This window comes from Bombina bombina, chromosome 6 (genome assembly GCF_027579735.1).
Source record: "Bombina bombina isolate aBomBom1 chromosome 6, aBomBom1.pri, whole genome shotgun sequence".
Lineage (NCBI taxonomy): Eukaryota > Metazoa > Chordata > Amphibia > Anura > Bombinatoridae > Bombina > Bombina bombina.
This window is the reverse complement of record NC_069504.1, coordinates 659106124-659133740: the sequence shown is the minus strand read 5'-3', so window position 1 is coordinate 659133740 and position 27617 is coordinate 659106124. Positions and strand designations below refer to the sequence as shown.

Genomic DNA, 27617 nt, shown 5'->3' with positions numbered 1-27617 from the left:
TGTACTGCCCAGAGAGTCTACTCTGCGACTGCTCCACTCTCAGCAAATCCAAGAGCAAGGGGCGTGTCACGATTGGACACCGGTCTGTCACGTGACCGTGATCTATGTAAAGTCCTTTTCAGGCAGCGTGGAATGTTGAGCCAGCCAAATCTAGGGTAGTGTGGTGTTTATGCTGCAGCATGTAGTCAGTTTTTACTACTATTACCCAGCTCATTACTGGGTTCTGTCATACCGGGTACTCAGTGAGTGCTAAAGTAATTCAAGACTGCATGCAATAGTAGTTTCTTCCTGGCTGTATCAGTGTCACAATGGAGTACCTTCTACAAGTGAAATTGGGCTGCCTTTTTAGTTTGTTAATCCTCACACTCCTTTTTGGGTTGTTTCCGTCCAGAGTAAAATGCTTTCGAAATTCCGTTGGTGCAGGTGAGTTACAGCAAAGTGAGCTGCAGCACATTGGCAGCCAGTAGTTCCTGCTGCTAGGGAAAGTGATGCCAGAGCACACACAGTTCATTTTCTCTAAAAAGTGTGACCTATATTTAAAGGGACATATGATTGCAAAAAGAAAATGTACTGTGTGTATATTTGCGCTGTTTCTTGCGTAACTGTAAAGGGGTTAAACATATATTTTAAAGGGACATTATACACTAGACTTTCTTTGCATAAATGTTTTGTAGATAATCCATTTATATAGCCCATACAGTGTGGTGTGTGTGTGTGTGGGTTTTTTTTTTTTTATGGATAGTTTTGCTTATTTTTAAATAACATTGCTCTGATTTTTAGACTCTTAACCAAGCCCCAAAGTTTTAGGAGAATACCGACTTATACCTACTCCAGGTTACTCCTATTTGTGTAAAGAGTCTTTTCATATGTAAAGGAGGGGGCAGGGGGGAGTGTCTGCTATTTCCCACTTGCAGTGGGTGTTCCAGTAAGCTTTTAAACAAAGCTAAACTGGAAGCTTCTAAGTAAAAAAAAATTTTTAAGCCGTTTTATACTGGATTTTTATGTCTGTATCTGTGCATATTATTATTATTATTATTTATTATTCTTTATAGTAGTGTCTATTAAATGTAGTTATATAAAAACTGGTGTATACTGCCCCTTTAATGTCTGCTCCAGAGCAGCATTGCATTATTGGGACCTAGCTGGATACATCTGTTGAGCCAATAAGAGGCATATGTTTGTAGCTACCAATCCCCAGGCAGGTCCCAGAAGTGCATTGCTGCTCCTAAGCTTCTTATGTATGCTTTTCAACAAAGGTTATCGAAAGAACATAGTACATTTGACACTTGGTAAACTGAAGTCTTAAAATTGCTCTTTGCATCTGAACCATTATGGTACATTTTCACATGTCCCTTTAACTATACATTGTAATGTACATTGGTGGATGTCTAACTCGTGATTTGTGTATGTCTACTATCATCTGATTAACCTAACAATATTCCTTTGTTGTTTCCATTAAATAACATTCCAACAAAGTTTAGTAAGGTTCACAGTACTAGACTTGGGAATAATGGAGTCATTATTCCAATTTCATATATGCGTAAGATATTGTAATTTTAACCTTAATGTAGCTTAATATAGAATTTAATTTTTTTAATTTATTTGCCAATAAATACAATTTTTATTATCAAAACCGATGATTAATCAGAATTTTATGTATTGCACATACTTGTTATATGTGATACTCAAAATGCTGTAAATTCAGTCAATAATACTTGCCAGACTGTCTAGCCTTTATGTATTGATGTGTTATTGACTTCATGTAATAATTCTGGTTAATTTTTAACCACAGGTAAATTCCGTTTAGAGCATCTACTATATAACGTTCACACGCAGACAGCAGTATGAAGTTGGGGAAAACTTTGTTGCTGGTATAAAAATAAGTTTTTAAGAATGCATTATTGTGAAATATGCATATTCTTTTACTTTAAATTTTGAGTTATGTACATAATGCATTACAAAGTATTTGTGTAACCTCAAGGGTTCCATTTATAGTATTTTTCATGGCCCATTTTACCCTGGTATTGTGCTAGTGTTTGAAACCTTAAAGAGACATTAAATACTAAATACATGCCACAATGTTGAAATCTATTTTTCACTACAGTCTTCAGATACCTGCAGTGTAACCTAGGTTTCAAAATGGCGGCACCCATGATTAGAGACAGGTGCCTAAAATGTGTTTAGTGTCCCATTAAAGTATTTTGCAGCACTTCCAAAACTGCATGACACCCTATGCTGCTTTTGTGCTGCACGTCGCTGTGTGACTATATTCTGAAGGGACAGTAAAGTCAAAATTAAATGTTCATGATTCCCATAGGACATACCATTTTAAACAACTTCCCATCTTCTATCAAATTTTCTTTGTTCTCTTAGTATTTTTTTTTTTTAAGAGTAAACCTAGGTAGACTGAAAAGACCTCAAGAGTGTGCATGTGACATTAGCAGTCTATGGCAGAAGTGTTTTCAACTATATAACATTGTTATAAACATTGTTGGAAAATTAATAATAGATTTATATTGGAAGGTTGTTTTAAAATGTTGTTCTCTCTTAAATCCATTTAGGTTTTAATGTTGACTTTACTGTCCCTTTAATGAAGCTTTATGCTTTGAACTTCCACGTATTTGTAACACTCCTAATGTTCAACCTTAAAACGTATTCACACAACTGAAAATGGAGAATAATTTGTACCTTCCATATGCAATTTCCTCCCTTTTATTCATCAAAGCATAAATGCATGGTTTGTATCTTACATGTGCAAACTTGTGCCACTTCTTTAATAGTGGTTACCCAGCTAGTATTTTACTTGCACATCTGGTAATTTTAAATTTCCGGTCAATGTAGATTAAAAATAATAAAGTTCTAATGGTTATTGAAGTGTCCTGTAGCCTATACAAGTAGACCTCCATGAAATTGTTTGCTCAGATTACAGTCCTGTGATTTCTTCTGTTGAATTGTTTGTTTGATGTTAAAATCAATAAAAAATTATTCTTTAAAAATAATAGTTAAGTTTAGCCATTTAGTTTGATTTATAGCAATATTTATGTTAAAGTGATTGTAAAGTTTAATGAATAAGTGCCCGGTATCTAAAAATAATCTTAAAAACAGGGGCACTTTCATTTATTAAACTTTACAAAGACACTTATTATTTAAAATACTTACTTTTGCATTATGGTAAACAACGCCGATCCACCGTCTGCAGCTCCTGCTTTCATTAGCATATGGATGTTTTTAAGATTATTTTTATATACCGGGCACTTATTCATTAAACTTTACAATCACTTTAAATGCTGGTGTTTTATTTTTAAAATTTTTTTTTTTTTTACTTCTTTAAAGAAAGTGGCAATCCTGTTTTGTACTGATAATACTACTAAAAATATGACCATTCTGATAAAAATAAAAATAAAATATAGTGGTCCTTTCTCCTGGTGTAAACTATGAATACAGATACATCATGGCTCAAGCTATTATGTATGTGCAAATCCAAGAACGCTTAGCTCTTTGTACTGTGTATCAAGTGTATAGATTGTGCTTAAATGGACATGAACCTTGTTGTTGTGTTTTTTTTTTTTTCACAATTCAGATAGAGAATACAATTTCTTAGTTGATCTTTATTTTTGATAGCCAACCCAGAGATCAATGCCAAGTCTTTTTAAATCACATGACTGTAATGTGAGTGAACTGTATCAAGTCTGCCCACTATACCAATATGTGTAATGTCTGTTATCATTTTTCAGAGGCGCATCAGAAATGGCTGAGTTTTATTAGCTGCTTGGCTGGAGGAGTGTTCCTGGCGGCCTGCTTGTTGGATATCCTTCCAGATTTTCTGAGCGACATGAAGGAGGAGATGGAAAAGCGGCAAATAATTGTATGTTGAACACAATTGTAGTAATCACTTTCTGTGCAGATATTTCAGTGGTTTACTGCATGACTTGAGTATTCCAGTAGACCGAGAACAATGGCTTCTATAATTTTACTTCTGGCTCTTAAAAGGACATTTCTTCTGTTAAGTGTGATCAGTCCACGGGTCATCATTACTTCTGGGATATTACTCCTCCCCAACAGGAAGTGCAAGAGGATTCACCCAGCAGAGCTGCATATAGCTCCTCCCCTCTACGTCACTCCCAGTCATTCTCTTGCACCCAACGACTAGATAGGATGTGTGAGAGGACTATGATGATTATACTTAGTTTTATATCTTCAATCAAAAGTTTGTTATTTTAAAATAGCACCGGAGTGTGTTATTACCTCTCTGGCAGAGTTTGAAGAAGAATCTACCAGAGTTTTTGCTATGATTTTAGCCGGAGTAGTTAAGATCATATTGCTGTTTCTCGGCCATCTGAGGAGAGGTAAACTTCAGATCAGGGGACAGCGGGCAGATGAATCTGCATAGAGGTATGTAGCAGCTTTTATTTTCTGACAATGGAATTGATGAGAAAATCCTGCCATACCGATATAATGTCATGTATGTATACTTTACACTTCAGTATTCTGGGGAATGGTACTTCACTAGAATTACACTGTAAGAAGTACATAAAGCTGTTTAATAACTAGAAATTATGTTTAACGTTTTTGCTGGAATGTAAAATCGTTTTCATTTGCTGAGGTACTGAGTGAATAAATGTTTTGGGCACTATTTTTCCACTTTGCAGTTGCTTAATCTTTTTTCTGACAGTTTCTGTTCTCTCTCACTGCTGTGTGTGAGGGGGAGGGGCCGTTTTTTGGCGCTTTTGCTACGCATCAGATATTTCAGTCAGCAGCTCATTGTATTTCCTGCATGATCCGGTTCATCTCTACAGAGCTCAGGGGTCTTCAAAACTTATTTTGAGGGAGGTAATTTCTCTCAGCAGAGCTGTGAGAATTATAGTTGACTGAGACAAAAAACGTTTATTCTGTAACTTGTTTCCTGCTTTCAGAATTTGTTATCTTTGCTAATGGGATTAAACCTTTGCTAAAGTTGTGTTGTTTATAAGGATTGAGGCTATAACTGTTTCAATTTATTAATTTTCAACTGTCATAGATCTTCTGTGTTTCTTAAAGGCACAGTACGTTTTTAATATTATTCTAATTGAATTGTATTCCAAGTTGCAAGTTGATTTGCTAGTGTGTTAAACATGTCTGATTCAGAGGAAGATACCTGTGTCATTTGTTGCAATGCCAAAGTGGAGCCCAATAGAAATTTATGTACTAACTGTATTGATGCTACTTTAAATAAAAGTCAATCTGTACAAATTGAACAAATTTCACCAAACAACGAGGGGAGAGTTATGCCGACTAACTCGCCTCACGTGTCAGTACCTGCATCTCCCGCTCGGGAGGTGCGTGATATTGTAGCGCCGAGTACATCTGGGCGGCCATTACAAATCACATTACAGGATATGGCTACTGTTATGACTGAAGTTTTGGCTAAATTACCAGAACTAAGAGGTAAGCGTGATCACTCTGGGGTGAGAACAGAGTGCGCTGATAATATTAGGGCCATGTCAGACACTGCGTCACAGGTGGCAGAACATGAGGACGGAGAACTTCATTCTGTGGGTGACGGTTCTGATCCAAACAGACTGGATTCAGATATTTCAAATTTTAAATTTAAACTGGAAAACCTCCGTGTATTACTAGGGGAGGTGTTAGCGGCTCTGAATGATTGTAACACAGTTGCAATACCAGAGAAAATGTGTAGGTTGGATAAATATTTTGCGGTACCGGCGAGTACTGAGGTTTTTCCTATACCTAAGAGACTTACTGAAATTGTTACTAAGGAGTGGGATAGACCCGGTGTGCCGTTCTCACCCCCTCCGATATTTAGAAAAATGTTTCCAATAGACGCCACCACACGGGACTTATGGCAAACAGTCCCTAAGGTGGAGGGAGCAGTTTCTACTTTAGCTAAGCGTACCACTATCCCGGTGGAGGATAGCTGTGCTTTTTCAGATCCAATGGATAAAAAATTAGAGGGTTACCTTAAGAAAATGTTTGTTCAACAAGGTTTTATATTGCAACCCCTTGCATGCATTGCGCCGATCACGGCTGCAGCGGCATTCTGGATTGAGTCTCTGGAAGAGAACATTAGTTCAGCTACTCTGGACGACATTACGGACAGGCTTATAGTCCTTAAACTAGCTAATTCATTCATTTCGGAGGCCGTAGTACATCTTACTAAACTTACGGCGAAGAATTCAGGATTCGCCATTCAGGCACGCAGGGCGCTGTGGCTAAAATCCTGGTCAGCTGATGTTACTTCTAAGTCTAAATTGCTTAATATACCTTTCAAAGGGCAGACCTTATTCGGGCCCGGGTTGAAAGAGATTATCGCTGACATTACAGGAGGTAAAGGCCATGCCCTGCCTCAGGACAAAGCCAAAGCTAAGGCTAGACAGTCTAATTTTCGTTCCTTTCGTAATTTCAAAGCAGGAGCAGCATCAACTTCCTCTGCACCAAAACAGGAAGGAGCTGTTGCTCGCTACAGACAAGGCTGGAAACCTAACCAGTCCTGGAACAAGGGCAAGCAGACCAGGAAACCTGCTGCTGCCCCTAAAACAGCATGAATTGAGGGCCCCCGATCCGGGATCGGATCTAGTGGGGGGCAGACTTTCTCTCCGCCCAGGCTTGGGCAAGAGATGTCCAGGATCCCTGGGCGCTAGAGATAATATCTCAGGGATACCTTCTGGACTTCAAATACTCTCCTCCAAGAGAGAGATTTCATCTGTCAAGGTTGTCAACAATCCAGACAAAGAAAGAGGCGTTTCTACGCTGCGTACAAGAGCTCTTGTTAATGGGAGTAATCCATCCAGTTCCACGATCGGAACAGGGACAGGGGTTTTACTCAAATCTGTTTGTGGTTCCCAAAAAAGAGGGAACTTTCAGACCAATCCTGGACTTAAAGATCCTAAACAAATTCCTAAGAGTTCCATCGTTCAAGATGGAGACTATTCGGACAATTTTACCTATGATCCAAGAGGGTCAGTACATGACCACTGTAGATTTAAAAGATGCTTACCTTCACATACCGATTCACAAAGATCATTACCGGTACCTAAGGTTTGCCTTCCTAGACAGGCATTACCAGTTTGTGGCTCTTCCATTCGGATTGGCTACAGCTCCAAGAATCTTCACAAAGGTTCTGGGTGCTCTTCTGGCGGTACTAAGACCGCGGGGAATCTCGGTAGCTCCATACCTAGACGACATTCTGATACAAGCTTCAAGCTTTCAAACTGCCAAGTCTCATACAGAGTTAGTACTGGCATTTCTAAGGTCACATGGATGGAAGGTGAACGAAAAGAAAAGTTCACTTGTTCCACTCACAAGAGTTCCCTTCCTGGGGACTCTTATAGATTCTGTAGAAATGAAGATTTACCTGACAGAGGACAGGCTAACAAGACTTCAAAGTGCTTGCCGCACCCTTCATTCCATTCAACACCCGTCAGTGGCTCAATGCATGGAGGTAATCGGCTTAATGGTAGCGGCAATGGACATAGTACCCTTTGCACGCTTACACCTCAGACCACTGCAACTGTGCATGCTAAGTCAGTGGAATGGGGATTACTCAGACTTATCCCCTTCTCTGAATCTGGATCAAGAGACCAGAAATTCTCTTCTATGGTGGCTTTCTCGGCCACATCTGTCCAGGGGGATGCCATTCAGCAGACCAGACTGGACAATTGTAACAACAGACGCCAGCCTTCTAGGTTGGGGTGCCGTCTGGAATTCTCTGAAGGCTCAGGGACAATGGAGTCAGGAGGAGAGTCTCCTGCCAATAAACATTCTGGAATTGAGAGCAGTTCTCAATGCCCTCCTGGCTTGGCCCCAGTTGACAACTCGGGGGTTCATCAGGTTTCAGTCGGACAACATCACGACTGTAGCTTACATCAACCATCAGGGAGGGACAAGAAGCTCCCTAGCTATGATGGAAGTATCAAAGATAATTCGCTGGGCAGAGTCTCACTCTTGCCACCTGTCAGCAATCCACATCCCGGGAGTGGAGAACTGGGAGGCGGATTTCTTAAGTCGTCAGACTTTTCATCCGGGGGAGTGGGAACTCCATCCGGAGGTCTTTGCCCAAATACTTCGACGTTGGGGCAAACCAGAGATAGATCTCATGGCGTCTCGACAGAACGCCAAGCTTCCTCGTTACGGGTCCAGATCCAGGGATCCAGGAGCAGTCCTGATAGATGCCCTGACAGCACCTTGGGACTTCAGGATGGCTTACGTGTTTCCACCCTTCCCGATGCTTCCTCGATTGATTGCCAGAATCAAACAAGAGAGAGCATCAGTGATTCTAATAGCACCTGCGTGGCCACGCAGGACTTGGTATGCAGACCTGGTGGACATGTCATCCTGTCTACCTTGGTCTCTACCTCTGAAACAGGACCTTCTGATACAGGGTCCCTTCAAACATCAAAATCTAACTTCTCTGAAGCTGACTGCTTGGAAATTGAACGCTTGATTTTATCAAGACGTGGGTTTTCTGAGTCAGTTATTGATACCTTAATACAGGCTAGGAAACCTGTTACCAGAAAGATTTACCATAAGATATGGCGTAAATACCTATATTGGTGTGAATCCAAAGGTTACTCTTGGAGTAAGGTTAGGATTCCTAGGATATTGTCTTTTCTACTAGAAGGTTTAGAAAAGGGTTTATCTGCTAGTTCATTAAAGGGACAGATCTCAGCTCTGTCCATTCTGTTACACAAACGTCTGTCAGAAGTTCCTGACGTCCAGGCTTTTTGTCAGGCTTTGGCCAGGATTAAGCCTGTGTTTAAAACTGTTGCTCCACCATGGAGTTTAAACCTGGTTCTTAATGTTTTACAGGGCGTTCCGTTTGAACCCCTTCATTCCATTGATATAAAGTTGTTATCTTGGAAAGTTCTATTTTTAATGGCTATTTCCTCGGCTCGAAGAGTCTCTGAATTATCAGCCTTACATTGTGATTCTCCTTATTTGATTTTTCATTCGGATAAGGTAGTTCTGCGTACTAAACCTGGATTCTTACCTAAGGTAGTTACTAACAGGAATCTCAATCAAGAGATTGTTGTTCCTTCTTTGTGCCCAACTCCTTCTTCGAAGAAGGAACGTCTACTGCACAACCTGGATGTAGTCCGTGCTCTAAAATTTTACTTACAGGCAACTAAGGAATTTCGACAAACGTCTTCTCTGTTTGTCGTTTACTCTGGGCAGAGGAGAGGTCAAAAAGCTTCTGCTACCTCTTTCTTTTTGGCTTCGTAGCATAATTCGTTTAGCTTATGAGACTGCTGGACAGCAGCCTCCTGAAAGAATTACAGCTCATTCTACTAGAGCTGTGGCTTCCACTTGGGCCTTCAAGAATGAGGCCTCTGTTGAGCAGATTTGCAAGGCTGCAACTTGGTCTTCGCTTCATACTTTTTCCAAATTTTACAAATTTGACACTTTTGCTTCTTCGGAGGCTATTTTTGGGAGAAAGGTTCTTCAGGCAGTGGTTCCTTCTGTATAAAGAGCCTGCCTATCCCTCCCGTCATCCGTGTACTTTTGCTTTGGTATTGGTATCCCAGAAGTAATGATGACCCGTGGACTGATCACACTTAACAGAAGAAAACATAATTTATGCTTACCTGATAAATTCCTTTCTTCTGTAGTGTGATCAGTCCACGGCCCGCCCTGTTTTTAAGGCAGGTAAATATTTTTTAATTTATACTCCAGTCACCACTTCACCCTTGGCTTTTCCTTTCTCGTTGGTCCTTGGTCGAATGACTGGGAGTGACGTAGAGGGGAGGAGCTATATGCAGCTCTGCTGGGTGAATCCTCTTGCACTTCCTGTTGGGGAGGAGTAATATCCCAGAAGTAATGATGACCCGTGGACTGATCTCACTACAGAAGAAAGGAATTTATCAGGTAAGCATAAATTATGTTTTTAGTGCAAAAATTGCATGCTCTAATTGATTAGAGCATGTTATTTTAACACTGCTGACACTGCAAGTCTGTGTAAACCCATAGTTAAAGTACTACTCAGGAACTGCTGAGCCAGTCAGCAGCAGCAGTCTAACAGCTGGGCTGTGAGACTAGCACTTTTTGGCTCACTAGCCGTGTCCACTTTGGACTAGCAGTTCTCTGTGGCTTCCGAGCAATACTTTAACTATGTAAACAAAAAAACTTGCAGTGTAACTATTGCACTAAAATGACACTAACTTTTTTGGGGTATTATCCATATCTACATATATCCATCAATATTTTCTAAATAATGTGCGTCTGAGTCATCAATGTTTTTGCTGACTTCCAAGTTTAATCTAAATTTGTCAACCCCCTTTAGTGTTCTTGGTCTGTCTTTAATATCATCATTTAATATTTAATGCTCATTTTTAAGCATACAAAATTGTTAAAACATTACATAAACTTTTTTTTTTTATAGTGCTGGAAAAATAATATTCACATTTTAATTATTGAGTTTACGTGTTTCTTCCACACCCCCTTTCTAACAGGTGCATAAAAATACAGCACATGGGCATGAAATCTTTATAGACCAGCATTGGCAGCCTTTGCTACAAATCAGTTTGTGAAATTTCTAACCTTCTAGATCTGCCTTGGTTAACTGTAAATGCTATTTTTGGGAATTGGCAGCGTCTAGGAGTATTAGCCCAGCCACTACGTAAACTTACAGGACTGGCGAGAGCTGAAGGGCTTAGCGCGCAAAAACAATCTATAATCTGCATCACCCACTACAGAGTTCCAAACGGTCTCTGGAAGCAACATTAGCATAAGAACTATGCATATGGAGTTTTATGAAATAGGTTTCCATGGCTTCACAGATGTACACAAGCCTCACATCAGTGTGCACAATGCCATGCATTATTTGGAGTGGTGGAAATGTGTTTTCTGTAGTGCTAAATCATTCTTCACTATCAAAATTGTTCACCAAAGATTTTATTGATCAAAAACTTTAAAATCTGTATGTAAATTACACAGGAATAAATTGTATTAAATATGCACAACGTAAATAGATATTTGAGTACACTGGATGTGCAAAATACACATAATAATTCATACTTATAAGTGCAAAACGTATTTATGTTTATCGTAAAATGGGCTGAACGTAGGCGTTCCGTGGGCGTATATGAAATTGTCTCTCAGATCCAAGCATAATTATATAAACATTTCCACCCTTCAGATCTCCATTTTTTTTTTCTTGCAAATTAAAGGTGGTCAGGTTTTATCAAAATAATACAACAATTAATCTGATTATTTTTTTTTTAAGGTACTGTGCACTGAAAACAGCGTGATTTGATTTGTATTAGTCATATTAAAGTTTAAACATACACTGGGTTCTCCCTGTTTACTTTGTCCTCCATTACAAACTTTTAGTTCTATGGGAGACATCTCGCAGGGACAGAACCTTTTTTTTTTAATAATTTAAACCAAGTCCCTGTGGGGCTAAACTTGGTTTTTCATGCTTTTGTTTGCAAACTTTTGATCATTTGGCCCTTAAACTCACAAGTTGGCAGTGTAAAGTATGAAGAAGCAAAGCTTCACTAACCAGGACTTGTAATGGTTTTAAAATAAGATAATGGCTTTGAAAAGAGCTACAGTCACAGGAGGGAAAACCATAGCATGGATAATAGTAACCATGCTATTGTATTTGTACCCAGCAGTTTGTCCCTTTTTTTTTAAACTCAAAAATAAATCTCCTATGCGCTATTGCAGTATGCAGTCATTATTCTTTTGACTGCTTTTGTTGTAAAACTCCCTCCAGAGATGGTGCAGTGCCTCTATCAAGGGGAAATGCATCTATTCCTTGATTGCAGCATTGAGTAAAGTGAGTTGCTTAGCTCCAAGCACAAGATCATTTCCATCTGCTTTTAACTGGCTCCAGTAAAAATAGACCAGACCTTTCAAGAGATGTATACATGAGCTGATCTGGATTTGGAAAATCTCAGTGTCCTAACAATATATAATAGCAAGTTTTAACCCTTTGAGTGCTAATGATGGCTCTGAGCCGTCACAAATTTTCCCACTCAGGTGCTAACAATGGCTCAGAGCTGTCACTAGCACTCCCCCACTTTTATGGGGGGTCTGAGGACCCCCCCATTCACTCCTTCCCCTTGCGGTGACGTCACGCACAATGACGCAGTGATGTCATTGCACAACTTTATTTAAAACTGACAATTAGATGCCTGTATCTCAGCTACAGGTCCCCAAGGCCCACCATTGGAAAGGTAATCGTCCTTTTCAATGGTATAAGTCTTTGGGGTGTAGCATAAATAATAAAATAGTAAAAAAAAAATTATTTTAAAAAAGTTTAAAAAAAAAAAAAAAGGATTTGGGGGTCTCTAAAGGCACATAAAGATAAAAACTGCCTAAAGACCCCCAAAATACATTTTATAAAAATAAACTAGTTTTATTTTGAAAAATAAATATCGGTTTAAGTATTATAGCTAAATGATCACCATGGTAACGAGCAATATTACAGTGATCACCTAGCTGAGAAATGTCGCATTCCCTTTTACAATACGGACAGATTATTATATTTCTTATCCCATGATCACCTGAATAATGTGGTTACAAATTAATAAATGGTAGAAGAAATAATATTTTTATAATCGGTCTTTTAGCGTGCATGGAAGATTAGTAAAACACCCTCTTTACGCAGCTCTCTCCATCTCTTATTTCTAGCAACATAATTCCTTTAAAAATATCTATTTAAAAAAAAAATCTATTTTTTAACGAGTATTATGGCTAAGCATTTCAGTGCTGAGGAAGCTGCTAAGTTCTCTATGAACTCAGACTCTGATTCCTTCACTGATGATGCTTATGGTATATAAACTAAATATTTCTAGAAAGTACACACCAAGCCGCATCAAATGAGGGGCCACATGCATTGCTAGCACTAAAATAGACAATGTAATAATAAGCGAAATATGGCTCTTTTAAAAAAATATATTTTTAATGCAAAGCACCATATTGCATTAATTGTTGTGCACCTAAATGATGTGCTAGAGATACATGTAGCCCCTCATTTGATGCGCCAGAGGCTGTACTTTCTACAAATGTGTGCTTTGTGTATCATAATTTAGTTTTTCAAGTGGCTAGAACTGTTTAATTGCAGACATGGCAATCTTGAAATTGTCTAAAAAAAAAAAAAAAAATAGCCTTTCAACTTTTATGGGTTATGTCTGCAGCTGTAGAAACCTGGGAAACTAAGATACATTAAATAAAGTACACCCCTTGGCACATCAATGTAATAAGTGAAATATGACTCTTTGCTTAGTATTATTATTGTTTTTTAAGCAATGCAACTTATTCCATTAATTGCTGCGCACCCCAAATTCATGAAATACTTGTAGCCCCTCATTTGATGCACCAAGGGGAGTACTTTCTGCAAATGTGTGCTTTGTGCACCCCATTTTAATTTCTCAGGTGGCTAGAACTATTTAATTGCTGAAAACAGTACAGTAAACTCTGAGATGCTGCGTTTTTATAATTTATCAAACTGAAATGTCTGCAATAAAACAGTGTGAAATAAGATGAAATTAAGAACATTTCACTATTTTTCCCGACAGGTTGCCTACTACAAATATGTATACACACAGGTTACCTACTACAAATATGTATACACACAGGTTTTGATGATAGATCTTAGAAAAATAAAATTACATACTATTATTTGAGTCAGGAGTAAAAAATAAAAAAATACACTTTTTTCACATTTTACGCGCTATTTTTTTTTTAAACCTGATGATACATACACATATAATAATGGTATATTTTAAATATGCTGGTTTTGTATAGTTTATTCACACAAACTTTACTTCTAAAAGTGTTTAAACGTGAACTGCAACAAAAAGCTCAAAACCAGCTTAGCACACAGGTATTAAGGGACTAAAGCCAAAGGGTTAAAGGAACATAATAGTCAAAATGGGCATGAGTGCATTTCAGTGTACAATAGAAGCATTTTTTTCAATTTACTTGTTTTAAGAAAATTATTCTATTAAGTTATTACAGTTTCAGGGACATATATACATATGCGTTGCATTCCCAGTAGTCTGCAGTGATTCCTTTTGTGTCATATAATCAACTGATCTTTCTGAGAGGGTGCAGTGTTTGAATCACCTTTTTAGCATTTGTGTATTGGTCCCTCAAACAGCAATAACGTAACGTGATGGTAAATCCTAGCGTTTCTGAACATATTGTGGCGCCAAACTGGATTTCCCTCAATGCTATTGGCTAAGAGGTGGAAACGTCACCTGCCGGTGGGCTGCCTTGGCAGCTCAGTAAAGGCGATCACTTGGAACAAATAAAGTAGCTTTTAGCATGAAGTACTTTATACTTCATGAATGAAAGTCCCCTTTATTTGTTCCAATGGTAAATCCTAGTGTTTCTAGGATTTACCATCGCTTTAGCAAAAATGTTCATGCATGGTCTATACATGTATTTTTGTACACACCATTTGCAACAAATTGCTAAATTGCTGATATATTCTATACATATATAAACATGACTTTAACCTGTAAAGTGCAGGCAACAATGTGGTACCATATGAATGTGGAGGATGACATGTCATCCTTCTAGGGGTTCCCCTTCTAATGCAGACCATGGGGGCCCTCTGGACAGCTGAGGGCAAAATTTCCTTGTACATCACTGTTAGAAAAACACAGGAAACTCATTTAAAAGAATAAAGTCTGCCCTTTCATCTCCAATTTCTAATAATGGGGGATGGCCGCTATTACAGAGGTGTTTGACACTCGTCAAATGAAAGCGGGAATTCCCCTCTTTTAATTGAGGGATCACACCCACCTCTAGTTTTCAGGTGATCATGAGGCAATCTCATTGTGAAACAGTACTGTGCTAAACTAATTTAAATGCTTTATGGACAATAACAGTGTGTGTATGTATTTTATTATCAGGTATTTGTAGAGTGCCAACAGGTTCCGCAGCGCTATGAACATAGGTGGTATATAAAAAACAATTACAGGGATCAAATGGGTGAAGGGTCCTGCCGACAGTTGCACTGTCGTAGTCGGCTCTTATGAAGGTGAACTACAAACAGCTGGGCTCATAGGCTTACATGCTATGGAATTTTAGGGGATAGCAGTGGAGATAGGAAGGTTAGTGTAGGTTGTATGCGTCCCTGAATAGTAGAGTCTTCAAGGAGCACTTAAAGCTTTTAAAACTATGGGAGATTCGTGTGTGTATAAATATATATATATATATATATATATATATATATATATATATATATATATATATATATATATATATATATATATATATATATATATATATATATATGCCCTCAGTTTACGCCGGGGTTAGGTTCCAGAAGGAATAGTTGTAAATTGAAACCCAGTTTATAATGTAAGTCAATGGGAAGTAAGGGAGATAGATTCCAGGCCCCTCTCAAAATTGGCATAAGTAACACCTAATACATTATTTTTAAAGCTTTAAAATGAAGACTTTATATGCTAAACAGCATTATAAACCTAATAAAATAATCACACAACACAGAAAATATAATTAAACTAAGTTAAATGAACAAAAACATTTCCTAAACAGCATTATAAACCTAATAAAATAATCACACAACACAGACTTCACTTGCATTTTTCTGCAAACAGTTCTTTCTATGCATTCCAATCTGGACTGATTTATAGACGGGAAGATCTTGTTCCTTTGAAATCTGCTCGATAGCTCAGGTCTGGTTAAACTGATTAATTTCCGCTTTGCTGCAACACAAGCGGACAGCTCCACCTACTGGCTATTTTAATAAATGCACTGCTTCTCAATGCTTTTCAATAGCAGTCACATGACTGGGGAAAAAAGGTTGTTATTCTGAAACGGTGTAAATTGAACCGTTGTAAAACGAGGGCCACCTGTAAAATTATTTTTTTTTAAACCCCTTTGCCCAATCACTCAGTGTGTGTGTGTATATATGTTGTGCTGATCTTTGCCTATCGTACCACATGAGATATATCTATCTCTGGAGTTCCTGAGCTCCAGGCATCTGCCTACAAATGGAACTGGAGCACGATCGGTGTTCTGCTTCCATATGAAGGCAGATGCCATATCATTAGACGGTGGGATGGGCAGGCCAGTAGTGATGGGTGGAGGGAGTGTGAGGGCCCTTCACTGCAGAAAATAAAGAGGCAGGGAAGGGGTGCTACGTTACAGAAAAAAGGTGGGGTGAGTCCCTAACTAAAGAGGGGGGGAGGTGGAGGACCACTACACTAATAATATATTTTCTTTTTTTAATATTCTGTAAAGTGTTCTGTAGGTACTGGAAGACAGCTGCCAGTACCTAAGATGGCGGATACTAGCTGGGGGAGGGTTAGAGAGCTGTTGGGAAGTTAGAGGCTAATGGGGATCCTACACAGCATAAAAAATTATATTTAATTAAAAAAATATTGCCTTCAATTTTCGTATTGGCAGCCTGTACCGAAGATCAGTGACAAGTGTGGGGTGAGGGAGGAAAGAGAGCTGTTTGGGAGGGATCAGGTGGGAGGGTAATCTCTAGACTAAAGCAAAAATTAACTTTATAAGCTACCTGATTAACCCCTTTACTGCCGGGAATAATAGAAGTGTGGTGCGTAGCTGCAATTAGTGGCCTTCTAATTACCAAAAAGCAATGGCAAACCCATAGATGCCTGTTATTTCTGAACAAAGGGGATCCCAGAGAAGCTTTTACAATAATTTGTGCCATTATTGCACAAGCAGTATGTAAATCATTTCAGTGAGAAACTCAGTTTCTGAAAAAGTTAACTTTTTTATTATTTTTTTTTAAACATGATGGCATTTGGGCGCTGAAATGGTGGCATGAAATATACCAAAATGGGCCTAGATTAATACCTTATTTTTAAATAAAAATATAGTTTTGACAGGTAAATAGAAAAAATGCCTTATTTCTGTTTAAATGGAGTGATGGCAAAAATGATAAAAAAAAATCTCCGGTATTTTGGGCAAGTTTTTCTCTGAAAGTTCTGTTAGTGAAGGGGTTAAAGGATTACTTTCTTTTATCATTTTTAAGCCAAACAACTAACATATTAAAGTTAATAAACCATTAATTAAAACCTACTGACCTATATTTCTTCTACTCGATACGAGTCCACGGATTCATCCTTACTTGTGGGATATTATCCTCCTAACAGAAAGTGGCAAAGAGCACCACAGCAGAGCTGTGTATATATAGCTCCTCCCTTCTCTCCACCCCCAGTCATTCTCTTTGCCTATACTAGTAATAGGAAGAGGTAAAGTGAAAGGTGTTAAAATTATAGTTTTTATTTTCTTCAAGCAAGACTTTTTTTATTTTAAATGGTACCGGTGAGTGCTATTTTTCCTCAGGCAGCAGATGGAAGAAGATTTCTGCCTGGAGGTTGATGATCTTAGCAGTTGTCACTAAGATCCAGAGGAGTTCCCACAGAATGGCTGAGGAGTACTTGAGAAGCTTCAGTGTGGGTAACGTTTTTCATGCTACAAGCATTGAGGTATGTTCAGTCATTTATTTCTGGAGAGACTGTGATATTTCAGAACAGGCTGACATAGTTCCCATGAGGGAAGGGGTAAGCAGTAATCCTATATATATATATATATATATATATATGAAGGGGTATTACTGGGACCTGTATATGAATGTGTATAGGCTAAATGCAGCAAAGGAATGGCAGCATGGTTGACACTGGGGCAACATAACGTTTTTATGGCAGGAACGTTTTTATGTTCACTGTTACTGGAGGGTTTCACATGGCTTATATGGTTATTTGGGATACAAAAACCCACATGGCTAGTTCCTATACCGCTTTACAGCGTTTTTTTTTTTTTAGCCAGAGAGACATCGCATAGGATGGGTGGGGCCTCATTTTCGCACCTCAGATGCGCAGTTGATCACATGAAGGCAGCAAACTTCAGCTCTGGTTGGGCCCAAACTGAAGACATAGACAGTTATAGTGAGACTTCTCAGACCCCTGAGGGCAGGTAGGCGCCACAGCAGAGCTGTGGCGAGGTTCAGGGGGTTGCTAATCTATTTTTTATAAAGTTTTTGAGATAACGTTTTTCTTATAGAGGGTTAATTTGTCCCTTACTTGTGGTGCAATTTTAGGCTACAAGATAAAATACATATATGCTAAAATTGTGAGCGTTATAGCATTTTAAAGCAGATTTGGAAAAATTGTGCGCTTTTTTACTTCTTAAAGGCGCAGTACCATTTTTCAAAATTGTTGTTTTTTTTTTTTTCAATAAATAAAGTGTTTTCAAGACTTTTTGTGGTTATTACTAGCCTGTTCAACATGTCTGACATTGAGGAAAGTCAATGCTCTATGTGTTTAGAAGCCATTGTGGAACCCCCACTTACATTGTGTCCCTCATGTACTGAAAGGGCCTTCCATAGCAAAGAACATATTTTAGGTGATAAAAGTATGTCTCAGGATGATTCTCAGTCTGAAGAGAATCAGGTTATGCCATCCAATTCTCCCCAAGTGTCACAACCTTTAACGCCCACTCAAGCGACGCCAAGTACTTCTAGTGCGTCTAATTCTTTTACTCTGCAAGATATGGCTGCAGTTATGTCTACTACCCTTACAGAGGTATTATCTAAACTACCAGGTTTACAAGGTAAGCGCAGTAGGTCCGATATTGGGGTAAATGCTGAGCCCTCTGATGCTTTATTGGCCATTTCCGATGTACCCTCAGTGTTCTGATTTGGGGGTCGGGGAATTGCTGTCTGAGGGAGAGCTTTCAGATTCAGGAAATGTGTTACCTCAGACAGACTCGGACGTGAAGTCCTTTAAATTTAAGCTTGAACACCTCTGCCTGTTACTCCGGGAGGTTTTAGCGACTCTGGATGATTGTGACCCTATTGTAATACCACCAGAGAAATTGTGTAAGATGGCTAAATATCTAGAGCTACCTACTTACACTGATGTTTTTCCAGTCCCTAAAAGAATTTCGGACATTGTTACTAAGGAATGGGATAGACCAGGCATTCCGTTCTCTCCCCCTCCTACTTTTTAAGAAAATGTTTCCCATATCTGACACCATTCAGGATTCCTGGCAAACGGTCCCTAAGGTGGAGGGAGCTATTTCTACCCTAGCTAAGCGTACAACTATACCTATTGAGGACAGTTGTGCTTTCAAGGATCCTATGGATAAAAAATTAGAGGGTCTTCTAAAGAAATTGTTTATTCATCAGGGTTTTCTTCTACAACCTATAGAGTGCATTGTTCCAGTTACTACTGCAGCAGCTTTTTTGTTCGAGGCTCTAGAGGAGTCTCTTAAGGTTGAGACCCCATTAGATGATATTTTGGATAGAATTAAGGCTCTCAAGCTAGCTAATTCTTTTATTACCGATGCCGCTTTTCAAATGGTTAAATTAGCGGCAAAAAATGCAGGCTTTGCCATTTTAGTCCGTAGAGCGTTATGGCTTAAATCTTGGTCTGCTGATGTGTCATCAAAATCTACGCTTTTAGCTATTCCTTTTAAAGGTAATACCCTATTCGTGCCTGAACTGAAGGAAATCATTTCTGACATTACTGGAGGTAAAGGTCATGCCCTGCCTCAGGACAAGACTGTTAAGATTAGGGTTAAACAAAATAATTTTCGTTCCTTTCGAAACTTTAAAGGTGGACCCTCTCCTTCCTCCTCCGCCACAAAGCAGGAAGGGAATTTTGCACAATCCAAGTCAGTTTGGAGACCTAACCAGGCCTGGAATAAAGGTAAACAAGTTAAGAAGCCCGCTGCTGCTACCAAGACAGCATGAAGGGGCAGCCCCCGATCCGGGACTGGATTTAGTAGGGGGCAGACTTTCTCTCTTCGCTCAGGCTTGGGCAAGGGATGTTCAGGATCCCTGGGCATTAGAAATTGTGACCCAGGGGGGGTATCGACTAGAATTCAAGGATTTTCTCCCAAGAGGGAGATTTCATCTTTCACGTTTGTCTGTAGACCAGACAAAAAGAGAGGCGTTCTTACGCTGTGTAAAAGACCTCTATACCATTGGTGTAATTTGTCCAGTTCCAAAACTAGAACAGGGACAGGGGTTTTACTCAGATCTGTTCGTGGTTCACAAAAAAGAGGGAACCTTCAGACAGATTTTAGATCTCAAATGCCTAAACAAATTTCTCAGTCCCATCGTTCAAGATGGAGACTATACAAACAATCTTACCAATGATCCAGGAGGGTCAATATATGACTACCGTGGACTTGAAGGATGCGTATCTTCACATTCCTATCCACAAAGATCATCAGTTTCTCCGGTTTGCCTTTCTGGACAAACACTATCAGTTTGTGGCCCTTCCTTTCGGGTTGGCCACAGCTCCCAGAATCTTCACAAAGGTGCTAGGGTCCTTTCTGGCAGTTCTAAGGCCGCAGGGCATAGCAGTGGCGCCCTATCTGGATATTTTGATTCAGGCATCAACTTCTCATCTAACCAAATCTCACATGGACATTTGTGTTTGCTTTTCTAAGAACTCACGGTTGGAAAGTGAATATAGAAAAGAGTTCACTAGTTCCACTAACAAGAGTTCCATTCTTGGGAACTCTGATAGACTCGGTAGACATGAAAATATTTCTGACGGAGGTCAGAAAGTCAAAGATTCTAAATAGTTGCCGAGCGCTTCAGTCCCTTCCTCTGCCATCAGTGGCTCAGTGTATGGAAGTCATTGGATTAATGGTAGCGGCAATGGACATCGTTCCGTTTGCACGCTTTCATCTCAGACCACTGCAGCTCTGCATGCTCAGACAGTGGAATGGGGATTATGCGAATTTATCTCCTCAGATAAATCTGGATCAAGAGACCAGAGACTCTTCTTTGGTGGTTGTCACAGGATCATCTGTCCCAGGGTCTGTGCTTCCGCAGACCAGCATGGGTTATAGTGACAACGGATGCCAGCCTCTTCTACCAATCAATATTCTGGAACTGAGAGCAATATTCAACGCACTTCAGGCGTGGCCTCAGTTGGCTTTGGCCAAATTCATAAGATTCCAGTCGGACAATATCACAACTGTAGCATATATCAATCATCGGGGGAACAAAGAGTTCTCTAGCGATGATAGAGGTTTCAAAGATAATCCGATGGGCGGAGGCTCACTCTTGCCATCTATCGACAATCTATATCCCAGGAGTAGAGAACTGCGAAGCAGATTTTCTAAGTCAGACTTTTCATCCGGGGGAGTGGGAACTCCATCTGGAGGTGTTTGCATCATTGATTCGTCAATGGGGCACACCGGAATTGGATCTGATGGCATCTCGTCAGAATGCCAAACATCCTTGTTACGGGTCCAGGTCAAGGGATCCCCAAGCTGTACTGATAGATGCTCTAGAAGTACCTTGGACGTTTAACCTGGCTTATGTGTTTCCACCATTTCCTCTCCTGCCTCGTGTGATTGCAAGAATCAAACAGGAGAGAGCTTCAGTAATTCTAATAGCGCCTGCGTGGCCACGCAGGACTTGGTATGCGGATCTAGTGGACATGTCGTCTCTGCCACTGTGGAAACTTCCATTGAGATAGGACCTTCTCATTCAAGGTACGTCTCCAACATCCCAATCTAAATTCTCTGCAGCTGACTGTTTGGAGATCGAACACTTAGTTTTATCTAAGCGGGGGTTCTCTGACTCGGTCATTGATACTTTGATTCAGGCTCGCAAGCCTGTCAGGAGAAAGATTTACCATAAGATATTGCGTAAATATCTTTATTGGTGCGAATCCAAGGGCTACTCATGGAGTAGGGTTAGGATTCCTAGGATTTTGGCCTTTCTCCAAGAAGGATTGGAGAAGGGATTATCAGCTAGGACAAATTTCTGCTTTATCAATTCTACTACACAAGCGTCTGGCGGATGTCCCAGACGTTCAGTCTTTTTGTCAGGCTTTAATTAGAATCAAGCCTGTATTTAAACCTATTGCTCCGCCATGGAGTTTGAATTTAGTTCTCAATGTTCTTCAAGGGGTTCCGTTTGAACCCATGCATTCCATAGATATTAAGCTTTTATCTTGGAAAGTTTTGTTTTTAGTTGCTATCTCTTTCTGCGTTACAATGTGATTCGCCTTATCTTGTATTCCATTTTGATAAGGTGGTTTTGCGTACTAAACCTGGATTCCTTCCTAAGGTTGTTTCAAATAAGAATATTATTCAGGAAATTGTTGTCCCTTCCTTGTGTCCTAATCCTCCTAAGAAGGAGCGTCTGTTACATAACTTGGACGTGGTTCGGGCCTTTAAGTTTTACTTACAAGCGACCAAGGATTTCTGTCAAACATCTTCTTTATTTGTTGTTTATTCTGGATGACGTAGGGGTCAAAAAGCTACGGCTACCTCTTTGTTTTTGGCTGAAAAGCATCATCCGCCTGGCATACGAGACTGCTGGACAGCAGCCTCCTGAAAAGATTATGGCTCATTCTACTAGAGCTGTGGCTTCCACATGGGCTTTCAAAAACGATGCTTCTGTTGAACAGATTTGTAAGGCTGTGACTTGGTCCTCCCTTCATCCTATTTTCCAAATTTTATACTTTTGCTTCTTCGGAGGCTATTTTTGGGAGAAAAGTTCTTCAAGCAGTGGTGCCTTCCGTTTAGGTATTTGTCTTGTCCCTCCCGTTCATCCGTGTCCTGTTGCTTTGGTATTGTATCCCACAAGTAAAGGATGAATCCGTGGACTCGTCGTATCTAGTAGAAGAAAAGGAAATTTATGCTTACCTGATAAATTGATTTAGTCTACGGCCCTCCCTGTCATTTTAGACAGATTATATTTTTGTTTTTTAAAACTTCAGTCACCTCTGCACCTTTTTTATCTTTTCTTTTCTCTTCCTATACCTTCGGTCGAATGACTGGGGGTGGAGAGAAGGGAGGAGCTTTATATACAGCTCTGCTGTGGTGCTCTTTGCCACTTCCTGTTAGCAGGAGGATAATATCCCACAAGTAAGGATGAATCCGTGGACTCGTCGTATCGTAGAATAAATCAATTTATCAGGTAAGCATAAATTTCCTTTGTCTTCAAAACGAAGCGTTATAAAAGTTATCTTTTATTCGGCGATGATGTCATGTTATCCTGCCCACTATTTTCGGCACTGCGTGTTCAAAATACTTAAACCAATGAAATTGGTTATATATGTTGTTCTGCAGTCCATAGATGCACACACGCCATTGAGTGTTGTATTCTCGACTCCATTACTGTGGTTAATTAGAAACGTATGTAAATTAGTTCCTGTACATATCAAGCAATTGCTGTTTTGCATTTCACATAATGCTTTCCAGCTACTGTGGGCGGGCGGGGGTTGGGGGGAGTGGAATTAATTATTTATGTTTTCTGTCTTAAAAAAAACAAAAAAAACTACCTTTTTTTTTTTTATGCTTGTGAGTTATTTTCTTTACCAATAAAGGTTTCAGAGTTGCACGCATCACCTGGCAAGTAGCTCAATTTGTGCAAAAACATTAGCAATAATAAACTAGTAATATATATCATGAAAACATTTGTTCGTTTTTTTTTTAAGACTACAATAAGGGAAGATATTTATGATACAAGTGACAATGTAGAGACCCTGTGGGTTGAAATAAAGAGTGGGGGGAAAAATCCTAAAAAAATATTACTAGGAACATGCTACAAGCCTCCCAACATTAGTGACCCGGAGGAAACTCAACTACTTATCCAAATAGGTAAGGCTGCTAATAACAGTGCTGTAATTATGGGAGATTTTAACTACCCTGATATAAACTGGGCCAATGAAACTAGTAATTCAGCTAAGGGGGATAGATTTTTAAATGTTCTCAGGGATAACTTCTTGTCACAATTAATAGAGGAGCCAACTAGGAGTAAAGCTATATTGGATTTAGTGCTATCAAACAATACAGATATAATATCAAACATAGAAGTTAAAGAACATTTGGGTAACAGTGATCATAACATGGTCACATTTGAAATCTCTTTTCATATGCAGTGTTTTAAAGGCTTAACTAAGACTTTTAATTTCAAGAAAGCAAAATTCAACGATTTAAGGAAATCATTAAATAATATAAATTGGGACAATGTATTTTCTAATAAAAATACAGAGGATAAATGGATAATATTTAAAAATTTGTTAAATAAATATACATATCAATACATACCATATGGTTATAAAAATAAAAATAAAAAAAATAAGCCGTTATGGCTAAATAAAAATGTGTTAAAAGAAATTAGGAAAAAACGTAGGGCATTTAAATTATTAAAAGAAAATAGTACAGACTCAGCATACAATATTTATAAGGAATGTAACAAAGCATGCAAAAAAGCAATCAAATTAGCCAAAATTGAAAATGAAAAATTAATTGCCAAGGATTCAAAGTCTAACCCTAAAAGGTTCTTTAAGTACATAAATAGCAAAAAATCTAAGAAGGATAATATAGGTACATTAAAATGTGTGGAGGGTAGCATGATAAATAATGACAGGGAAAAGGCTGAGGTACTAAACCAGTTTTTTTCTTCAGTATACACAAGAGAGGAACCATTGAATGATACTTTGGAACAGAATAGAACATGCCAGTCCATACCACTAACTGGGTTTTGTTTAGAGGATATCAGGAAAAAACTAAAAAATATTAAGGTAAATAAAACTCCAGGCCCAGATGGAATACACCCAAGGGTGTTAAGTGAACTTAGCACTGTTATAGACAAACCTTTACTCTTAATTTTTCAAGACTCATTATCCTCAGGCATGGTACCCCAGGATTGGCGTAAAGCTGATGTGGTGCCACTCTTCAAAAAGGGAAGCAGGGATGATCCAGGAAGCTATAGACCAGTTAGTCTGACATCAATAGTGGGGAAGATATTTGAAGGGATTATAAGGGATTATATTGATGAGCATATTCGTGTAAACAAGATTATGAGTTCTAATCAGCATGGCTTTAGGAGAAATAGATCATGTCAAACTAATCTAATTAGATTCTACGAGGAAGTAAGTAAAAATATAGATAAAGGGGAATCAGTTGATGTGATATACTTAGATTTTGCAAAGGCATTTGATACAGTGCCACATGAGAGATTAATGCACAAAATTAAGGGACTGGGAATAGCTGAAAATGTTAGCTCATGGATAAATAACTGGATAAAAGATAGGGAGCAACGAGTAGCAGTAAATGGATCATACTCAGATTGGACAAAGGTAATCAGTGGCGTCCCCCAGGGATCAGTACTGGGCCCTGTTCTTTTTAATATTTTTATAAATGACTTGGAGCAAGGATTAAATAGCGACATCTCTATTTTTGCAGATGATACTAAGTTAAGTAAGGTCATTAGGTCAGAGCAGGATGAGCTCTCTTTGCAAAGGGATTTGCTAAAATTAGAACTATGGGCAAGTGAATGGAAAATGAGATTTAATACGGAAAAATGTAAGGTTCTACATTTTGGAAGTAAAAATAAGCAGGCTATGTATTTTTTAAATGGGACAAGACTTAGCCAAACACAGGAGGAAAGGGATTTGGGAGTAGTAATAGATAACAAGCTAAAGATGAGTGCACAATGCAGAGCAGCGGCTTCAAAGGCTAATAAGATACTAGCATGTATTAAAAGAGGCATTGATTCAAGGGAGGAAAGCATAATTCTGTCATTATATAAAGCCCTGGTAAGACCTCACCTTGAGTTTGGAGTGCAGTTCTGGGGACCGATTGCTAAAAAAGATATTGCAGAACTAGAAAAAGTTCAGAGAAGGGCCACAAAGCTAATAAGGGGATTGGAGAAATTAACCTATGAGGAGAGGCTAGCCAAACTGGGTCTGTTCTCTTTAGAAAAAAGGCGCTTGAGAGGTGACATGATTACTTTATATAAATATATTCAAGGCCCATATACAGAGATGGCAGAAGCTCTTTTTATTCCAAGAAAATTGGTTCTGACAAGAGGTCATAATTTAAGGTTGGAGGAAAGGAGATTTAATCTCCTGCAACGGAAACGTTTTTTCACTGTAAGAGCAATAAAATTGTGGAACTCATTACCAAAGGAGGTAGTGAATGCCAATACCATAGATACATTTAAAAATAGTCTGGATAAATTTCTGTATATAAACAAAATTCATGGATATGATTGCTAGTATTAAATGGGTCACATTTTAATGGGGTTATTTAAGCTTAACTGGAGCTTTTTGTAAGTATTTTAGATTTGTATAGGTTGAACTCGATGGACTTCAGTCTTTTTTCAACCTTATCTACTATGTTACTATGTTACTATGTATGTTACTTATTTTGCATGTTTTTATGGATCTAATTATTTGTATTTCTTTTTAGACTGTCTTTCCTCTCCCAGAATTTATCTTGGGCGTTGGATTTCTCCTGGTTCTTATTGTAGAACGTATTGTCCTGGAATGCAGCGAGAGAATGACCAGTGAAACAACTCCCCTTCTGTCTAACAGCTCCAGCAACGCCTCCTTGCACGGTCACTCTCACAGCAGCCACAATGATATAGAGCACCCAAGGCACCATTTCCATGTAGATTTCAATGCTCACTCGTCCTTCCGCTCATTCATCCTCATTCTGTCCCTGTCTGTACACTCAGTGTTTGAAGGGATTGCCATTGGGCTCCAGAACATCCAATCAGAAGTCTTACAGCTTGCTATTGCTATTCTTGTACACAAGAGCATCATTGCTGTGAGTTTGTCCCTACTTCTGCTGCAGAGCAACGTGCAGACACGCTGGTTTGTTCTGTCTATCGTCATGTTTGCTCTCATGTCACCTCTGGGCATTGGAATTGGTATTGGAGTGATGCAGACTCAAGCTGAAGGGAGCAGCATGGTCCAGTGTGTGCTTGAAGGCCTTGCTGCTGGGACATTTGTCTATATTACATTCCTAGAGATTCTGCCACATGAACTAAATTCAAACAAATGGCGTCTGCCTAAAATACTTTTCATTTTGCTGGGGTTCTCTGGCATGGCAGCACTGAGGTTTTTAGGGTGACAGCATTGTAGCATTTTGTTACGGACTTGTACCTGTGTGTAACATTTCTACCTCTCTCATCTCGACTCAGAACACTTTAATGGGCAGCAGAATGATTCTGATCTGTGTCCTCCCTTTTTTTTTTTTATTTTAAACAGGATGAATGTAAAATTAGACATTTTAAGGAAACATGGACATCACAAGCTTGAACCTTGAGAGGAATGGACATTATCACTCACTGGTATTCAGCTTTTTTAATGCAAATTTTAATACGTATTTCCTTTCAAGTTACAAGTTACCATTTGCATCAGGCTTAGTCAAAACTTACTATGTTATGAAATACTTTATCTATCTTATTCTAAACAATACTGTAATGGCTTTAAAGAGTAAAAGTAACTGTAAATGTCAAGTTTTTTTTTTTTCTTGCAGTTCTCGGGGTACTCTATTCCTCAAGCATTACAGAAATGTGCTTTTTTTTAAAAAATTATGGTAAGGAATTATTAAAACTGATTAAATTGCAGTGTTTTCTATGGGTAATACACTTGGAGAAAAAGATAAACATACTTACTGATGCATTTTATTTTCTTCACGCTTATAGTAATTAAATTGATCATTTCTGGAGGGGATATGGGCTCTAACAACTAGAGTTGGTAGAAACACATCTGCTTCTGTCAGTTTATTCATAGCAACCAGTTTTACTGTGAAAATGGTTTAAGAGGACAGACCAGGCAAGCTATCTATACAAAACTGTGCAAAACATGTGTCTTCATATGGTTCTACTTGGTGAG

General features: G+C 38.8%; 1 protein-coding gene across 1 annotated transcript; it reads left to right on the top strand.

Moving 5' to 3' along the window:
• Positions 1 to 27392, top strand: LOC128663409 (zinc transporter ZIP1). The gene is made up of 3 exons (XM_053717726.1): positions 1 to 423; positions 3735 to 3865; positions 26185 to 27392. Exons 1-3 carry the CDS (start codon positions 309 to 311, stop codon positions 26848 to 26850), a joined length of 912 nt encoding a protein of 303 aa, XP_053573701.1. The 5' UTR covers positions 1 to 308; the 3' UTR covers positions 26851 to 27392.
• The last annotated feature ends 225 nt before the right edge of the window (positions 27393 to 27617 follow it).